Source organism: Anarrhichthys ocellatus, unplaced genomic scaffold (assembly GCF_004355925.1).
Source record: "Anarrhichthys ocellatus isolate YVR2014 unplaced genomic scaffold, GSC_Weel_1.0 scaffold1138, whole genome shotgun sequence".
In the NCBI taxonomy this organism is placed as follows: Eukaryota; Metazoa; Chordata; class Actinopteri; order Perciformes; family Anarhichadidae; genus Anarrhichthys; species Anarrhichthys ocellatus.
In genome coordinates this window covers 6,191-13,238 of record NW_022281112.1, presented here as the reverse complement: position 1 = coordinate 13,238, position 7,048 = coordinate 6,191, and the positions used below count along the sequence as shown (strand labels likewise).

Genomic DNA, 7,048 nt, shown 5'->3' with positions numbered 1-7,048 from the left:
CACACACTGAGTACTACACACACACTGAGTACTACACACACACTGAGAGTACTACACACACACTGTAAGTACTACACACACACTGAGTACTACACACACTGTGAGTACTACACACACTGTGAGTACTACACACTGAGTACTACACACACACAGAGTACTACACACACTGTGAATACTTCACACACTGAATACTACACACACCGAGTAAGTACTTCACACTGACTAAGTACTTCACACACTGAGTACCACACACACTGAGTACTACACACAGAACTACACTGAGTACTGCACACACTGTGAGTACTACACACAGAACTACACTGAGTACTACAGTCTCTGCTCTGATGTTCTCCTGTTGGTCTCCAGACTTCGTGTTGTGGATGGACTCCTCTGGTCGGGTTCTACCGATCAGAACCGGAGCCGGTCTGGTTCCTCCGTCCTGCGTTGCCGTGGCGACGTCCAAGTCAGCCGATGAAGCGGTTACCGTGGTGACTGCAGAGTTCCAGAAGTTCTCTCCGTTCGCGGTGCTGGAGGGGGAGGAGCTATGCCAGGTGGGCGGAGCCATAGAGACCAGGTCGTACCTGCCTCATCACACCACGAGGCCCATGGGGACCAACGGAGGCCCCTACGGGTCCTACTACGTCCCTACAGCCGAGTACTACTCCAGTCTGGTTAAGGACCAGTCTCTGGAGAGCCAGGACAGCTCCACCCTCAGCAGCCCCCCCTCTGACGGGGTCCAGGGACCAGCAGGGTCCACGGCCCCCGACTCACTCTTCCAGTTCTCCATCGGGAAGATCCTGGAGGACGAGGGGGTGACGTACTCCGAGGGGGCCGAGAGAGGACCCTCATCGCCTCGGCTCCACCCCCCCGACACAGACAACCCCCCAACAGACCAGAGACAGATCAGGAGGTCAGTCCAGCTCAGCGGTAAACCTGACGAAACCTGGACCGGGGTCCTGATGTGTAACACGGTTCTGTGTCTCTACAGGGTCATCATGTCCGTCAACGATAAGTGGCACTACTGCCACAACTCTGAGGTTCTGGTCGGTTCTCGGGCCATGAGGGACCGACACCTGAGGCTGCTGGGATACGTCATCCTGCAGGTCAGTCCACACCGAGTCCTCCTAAATCCTGTTTACAGTCATACGTAACAACGCTAAAGCCATCACATAGACAGCCTCACAGCTCGGCTAACCGTCTTTGTGCTAAGCTACGCTCTCTGTGCTGCAGTGTGTTGACCAGCTGGTGATGTAACTTTTCTTGACCCCTCTCAGTTGCCGTACCACGAGCTGGAGAAGCTGAACGGCATCGAGGAGGTGAAGCAGTACCTGAACAAGAAGCTGCTGGACGTCCCGCTATGACTGTGTGTGTGCGTGCGCGTGTGTGTGTGTGTGTGTGTTTAACCCTCTGATGAATAACTGATATTTCATCAATGAGTCATAAAACTGAATCTGTTGGTCGATGATTTAATGAACCAGTGAATCGTCTTTAATGTGCAGCTCAACTCCAACTCCCATCATGCTTTGCAGCTTTTTAAAGGACCATCCAGCTGCTTTGACCGTTTTACAAATCATCAGTTTTCAGATTGAAACCTTGAGTTTAGAAGAGAAGAAGAAGTTCATGCGACTCTCCGTGTTCTTCTCCACGATGTTTCATTTTGACAGAATATGACGTTAATGTACAAACATCTTTCTTTGTTTCGGGTGTGGGGGGGGGTCCCTTTTTATAGAGTTTGGTAACGATGAAGATGAAGATGCATGTGCTGGACTCTGGTTTTCGGGGTGTTTTATTAATCCAGAAGATGAAGCTGGGAGGGCGGGTACCGTGGTAACAGGGTGAGCGTGCCAAAGGTCTGTGTGTGTGTGGGGGGGGGGGGGTCAGAGGTCAGATTATTTATTAGTGTTTGAGGTTAAAGAAGCTTGTTTATATTCTATAAATCTATTCATTCAAATGTCTATAAAACATGTGTCGTGTTTGTTTTAACTCCTCGTTGTCCTGTGATGTCACACCTGTGATGATGTCACGGGGTGTTTGGGTACACAATCAAAGCAAACAGAAGTGAGAAAAAGTGCATTTATTTGTTAATAATTTTCTCAGGCAGGCAGCTGATTGGAGGCTGAACACTGGCTCCGCCCCTCAGCGTAACAAACCGGTAACCAATAGGCTCCGCCCCCGCTCCAAAAAAAACATAAAAACGAACTCCTCCCGACGGAAATGTCCATCAGATAAAAACCAACAAACACGGGTAACAAAACACTCGATCAGACCACGCCCTTCAGAGGGCGGGGCCAGCGCGTGATGTCAACCGTTCTCATTGGTCTGCCCGGATGATTGGCATGTGAGGAGGCGTGGCCTGCACAGCCTGTCCTCTCCAATGAGGGGAAGGGGGGGCAGACCTAATCTGAGTCCGAGTCACTGGAGTCCTCAGAGGAGCTCTGATCTTCATCGTCATCGTTCTGAGGAACAACAGTCTTATTAGATAGTTGCCATGGTGATTCTGGGTAGAGTCATGTTTACCTTTGGCAGTAATAATGTATATGATTGATTGTAATGACAAAAACTGACAAAATGATTGAAGTGATCTCTGATTTTTACATTATTGGAATCCAGGAATATGAACCTTAATTGAACCCTCTGAGATACTAGAACCCAGTAATTAACCATTAATTTGGGTCAAATGAGGGAATGTGTTTGTTTTCACCTCATCATCGTCGCTGTCTGTGCTTCCTGACGTCTCGTCGTCTTCATCAGAGTCAGAGGAGTCGCTCTTCCCCGTCGAGTCGGACATGTCCTGCTGGAAGACAGAAAGGTGCAGCTTTACAGCAGTGTTGTCGTGTAGCATTGTAGAGTGTAGCGTGTTGTCGTGTAGCGTTGTAGAGTGTAGCGTGTTGTCGTGTAGCGTTGTAGAGTGAAGCGTGTCCTGTAGCATTGTAGCCGCGTAGCGTTGTAGAGTAGCGTGTTGTCGCGTAGCATTGTAGAGTGTAGCGTGTTGTCGTGTAGCATTGTAGAGTGTAGCGTGTTGTCCTGTAGCATTGTAGAGTGTAATCGTGTAGCATTGTAGAGTGTAGCGCGTTGTCCTGTAGCATTGTAGCTGCGTAGCGTGTTGCTGTGTAGCGTGTTGTCGCGTAGCGTGTAGTGTGTTACCTTGGCTCGGTACGCCATGGCCCTCTTGGCGACCCCAACTGTTTGCGTCGTGGCTCTTGAACTGGCAGCCTTCCCCTTAGCCGTCACACGGACTTTAGCTCCTGGACTGTTGCGAACTTTAGCAGTGCTGCGACGCTTCTGATGGAACAAACAGACACAGATGTTCAACCTCTGAAACAAAGCTTTCAGCTTCACGCCGTTACAAACTGTCATTGCTGTCCAAAGACCTTAAATTCACCATGACCATTGTTAGTGAATGACAGACCATAATAACACGTGTCCTGTAATCACTTCTGTTTTATGACAAATATAAGTCCATTTTTTGAGTGTTTTTATGTAAAAATAGATAAATAAAAATCATCAGGATGTACATTAATTAAACTAGTAATCTATGTTCCGCTAACTCAAACTAGTACGATGTCAGAGTTATTTCTTATTGATGAATGTATAGATAATTTATTATCTATACATTCATTTTTAAAGCAGTTTTGTCACTGGTTATAGTTATTTATGTTATTAGTGTGACAGTTAAGGATTGAAATCTAACAACGTGACGCTTCCTCCACTCACTCTCGTCACACAAGCTAACTAACTAGCTAACTAGCAGACAGCCGGTTAGCTAGTTAGCTATTCCCACCGTGTTTTAATGCTACACTTACAGAAAATGTCGGCAGCGCCGAGTCTAACGGTCCCTAACCCTGGAAAAGGACTAGCTAACTAGCAGACAGCTGGTTAGTTAGCTAGCTAGCCTTGGTGAGCAGAAGTAGTGTGTTCATCGTATATATATGGACCAAAGAGTGAGAGAGAGTGAACTCACTGACGAGGAGAACTCTTTGTAGACGGCTCGGTCCTGAGGAGACAGAGACTGCAGAGAAGAAGGAAACATCTGGTTTTATTCTGCCGAGTTGTGATTGGCTCTGACCGTCATTAAGAGAACCAGTTACTGATTGATCTGTACTGGTCACATGTAAACCGTCTCTCTGGCTGTACCTCCACCCAGTCCTCCAGCTCGGCCTTGTACTCTCCCTGCTGCTCCTCCACCATCTTCTTGTACTTGTCCTTCTGACTCTGGGTCAGTTTGTGCCATCTCTTCCCGATCTCCACCATCCGCTCCTTCAGGCTGAAGTGGTTCAGCTCTCCGTTGGTCAGCAGCTCCTGGGAGAACATCTGGTACCCGCTCCTATTGGACAGGATACAGCAGGGGGCGGGGCTTACAACAAGGCTGCTTTACGTTCAGGTACATTCAGTAACTTTCAGTTTGAGCCTCGTTGACTTGACTGATTTACAAACTATTCATCTGCAGTTATTCTAAGAAGTCGTTTCTTAATCAAAGACGCAGGTTCTCACATGTGAATATTTATCTATTTAATGAAACAAAGTTAAAGTCATTTATTTATTCATTTTGTCTTCTATGACAGAAACTGAACATCGCAACAAAATAAATGGCAGATAAGTTGGATTTTGTCTTGAAATCCCAAAAATATTATGTATTGCTGAATTCAAATAAGCTCCCAGTACATTTTTTTTTTTTTTTCTCCCTCTTTTTTTTTTAAACACGAGTTTGGTGTAAGAAGTCAGACTCACACTGGGGGTTTCTTTGGTTCTCCATCAAACTTGGGTTTCCTCTGAGCTGCTGCTGGAGTCCTCGTGTCCAACAGCTCCCTCTACAGGACAGAGAACGTCACAACACACAGAGACTCTCAGCCAATCAGAGACTAAGTTACTCAGAGACTAAGTTACTCAGAATTAACACGTTTGTAATGTGGCTGCGGCCTCAGCCGGAGGGGGCGGAGTCAGTGTGTTGTGGGCGTGGCTCACTGACCACAGGTTGGTACTGAACCTCGTAACGCTTCTGGTCCTCCGCCGCCTTCTTGATCCAAGGAATCTTCTCCTTCTTCTCCATCGACTTCCAGGCCGCCTCGATCGCAGCCTGAGCCTTCCTGCGGTCGCTCTGCAGAGGAAGTCACATGACCACATTTAAATCCTTTATTACACCTTCATTACACCTTCATTGTGACAAAGACTTTAACTGTGAAGCAGCTGCCGAAATTAACTCGTTCCATAAAGGTTATGTTTAAAAAAATTTAAAGTTTAACAACATCTGATGTTTTCTCAAAAGGTAACTGAACTGACAAAAACAGTGTAATCAGAGTACTAACAGTGTAATCAGATTACTCACTCTGTATTTAGCCAGGTAGTCTCCCATCACACTGTGCTGCCACATCTCTTCGGCTGTTTTCGGCGTCTCAGGAAGCTTCGCCATCTTCTTCCCGTCCCGTCTGTCTTTCGTTTGTCCGGCAGGTTTCCACGTCTCCGATTCCGCCTCCCGACCCCCCCGCTCCTGGGATGAAAGGACAGACACCACCTGAGGGCCGAGTTTCTAGGGATCACAGATCAGGATCACAAATGTTGCTATGCTGCTAACAGCTGACGTTAACTAGCTCTCCTCCTGCTGAATCATCAGAGTTGTTGTTCACAGTGTTTCATTATCGGGGATCAATACTAGGGAGCATGAACGCGAGTGTTTTAGAGAAGAAGAACGTTCTGACCTTGGCCGGAGACTTGGCTCTGTGTGGGCTGGCAGCCACGCCCCCTCTGGCTCCTCCTAGTTTTTCCTCGCCCATGACTCGATCTCGCTCCTCGTCCGGAAGACTCTGAAAAACACAAAGTCCAGTTAACGACGAGCCGACGTGATTCTGATGTTTATAAAACACCTTTAAAGTGTCTGAAACTCAAACTATGAATTCAAATGATGTGATCTAGTTTTATTTGTTCAATACTTCAGTGTTGACGTACCTCCAGAAACCTCTGCAGGTCCACGTCGTACTGCTTCTTCCTCTGAGGAAACACAAACAGGAAGTGAGAGCAGCTCTCACCCGGAGGAAACACAAACAGGAAGTGAGAGCGGACGGCGGCGTGTTGATACCAACCTGCTCGCAGCGTTTCTGAAACATGTCCTTCTCCTTCTGCGTCATCATCTTCCACTGTTTGCTACAGAGCACCATGCGCTCTGTGCTGGGGACGTCCTTCATGTTCACCATCAGCTCGGCACAGTACAGAGAGTACCCGTTACTGGTCCACAACACACACATGTTAGACAGTCCAAGACCTGGAGGATCCTCACAAACCAGGCGCTCCTTAGAGCTCCTTAAAATCCACATCGGACTGCTTCTAGTCACGTTTAAGTCGTCAAGATAACTGTCCCTTCAATAAGCCCCGCCCCTCAAACGCAGACCAACCAATCACAGCGTAGCATCACTGGTTTTTGGTTTAGTGGATTTGCTACTCAGAGATATACACGTTTATAAAAATCACTTTTTAGTTTTAACAACAATAACTTCATATTTATTCATGTGCAGTTAGTGAGCGTGTGTCTCCATGGTAACGTAGCAGCAGGGGGCGGGGCTTAACCTAAGGGTCAGTTGAGTGCGCACACTACTCTAAAGCTTCCAGAGAGCGTCGGTCCACTTCAGATGATGTGGAACTCTGTGATTGGTTCATAGGAATCTGTCTGTGTGGAGTCAGATGGGGAAACAATGACACCATCTGACTGTTGGCCTTCTAACCCAAAACAAACGATGTGACGAAGCTACAAGAAGGCAGGTTGAGTAAAGCCTTCACATTAGCACATGTGTTAACCAAAACATGTTCAAACCCAAGTACCCAGCCTCTAACTCGTCGGTATCCTGGTTTTTAACTCTTGTTCATAAGTGAAAGTTTTAATTAAGACTCACGGTGGTGGTTTTGTTGGCCGTCCATCAAATTTGTCCTTCAGCTGTCTCTCTGCTTTCGTGAGGACGGACCGAACGTGATCATCAGAGGTCACATCTGGATGAGCTTCATGATATGCTCTCATTTTGCCCTACACACACACACACACACACACACACACACACACACACAC

The 7,048-nt window shown here is 47.3% G+C and overlaps 2 protein-coding genes across 2 annotated transcripts in view; one reads left to right on the top strand and one right to left on the bottom strand.

The window, feature by feature from the left end:
• The first annotated feature begins 297 nt into the window (after positions 1 to 297).
• On the top strand, positions 298 to 1,955 carry LOC116377340 (uncharacterized). Its single transcript, XM_031838956.1, has 3 exons — positions 298 to 910; positions 989 to 1,103; positions 1,275 to 1,955. Exons 1-3 carry the CDS (start codon positions 345 to 347, stop codon positions 1,359 to 1,361), a joined length of 768 nt encoding a protein of 255 aa, XP_031694816.1. The 5' UTR covers positions 298 to 344; the 3' UTR covers positions 1,362 to 1,955.
• Positions 1,956 to 2,059: 104 nt separating this feature from the next.
• The window catches only part of LOC116377341 (nucleolar transcription factor 1-B-like), a gene marked incomplete at its 5' end in the record, with an annotated part of 11,165 nt that continues 6,176 nt past the window's right edge, over positions 2,060 to 7,048 (bottom strand). Inside the window, 12 exons of the mRNA XM_031838957.1 lie at positions 2,060 to 2,456; positions 2,702 to 2,794; positions 3,145 to 3,282; positions 3,962 to 4,009; positions 4,135 to 4,324; positions 4,729 to 4,808; positions 4,967 to 5,095; positions 5,324 to 5,524; positions 5,694 to 5,798; positions 5,941 to 5,982; positions 6,075 to 6,216; positions 6,879 to 7,006. Of these exons, the coding sequence (XP_031694817.1) occupies positions 2,397 to 2,456; positions 2,702 to 2,794; positions 3,145 to 3,282; positions 3,962 to 4,009; positions 4,135 to 4,324; positions 4,729 to 4,808; positions 4,967 to 5,095; positions 5,324 to 5,524; positions 5,694 to 5,798; positions 5,941 to 5,982; positions 6,075 to 6,216; positions 6,879 to 7,006 (1,356 nt within the window). The remainder of the gene's footprint in view (positions 2,457 to 2,701; positions 2,795 to 3,144; positions 3,283 to 3,961; positions 4,010 to 4,134; positions 4,325 to 4,728; positions 4,809 to 4,966; positions 5,096 to 5,323; positions 5,525 to 5,693; positions 5,799 to 5,940; positions 5,983 to 6,074; positions 6,217 to 6,878; positions 7,007 to 7,048) is intronic.

Excerpts from the sequence above, each read along its gene's own strand:
- LOC116377340 (XM_031838956.1), top strand. The coding sequence starts at position 345 with ATGTTCTCCTGTTGGTCTCCAGACTTCGTGTTGTGGATGGACTCCTCT. Across the intron at positions 911-988 it reads GACCAGAGACAGATCAGGAG|GGTCATCATGTCCGTCAACG; the intron begins GTCAGTCCAGCT and ends GTGTCTCTACAG. Across the intron at positions 1,104-1,274 it reads TGGGATACGTCATCCTGCAG|TTGCCGTACCACGAGCTGGA; the intron begins GTCAGTCCACAC and ends GACCCCTCTCAG.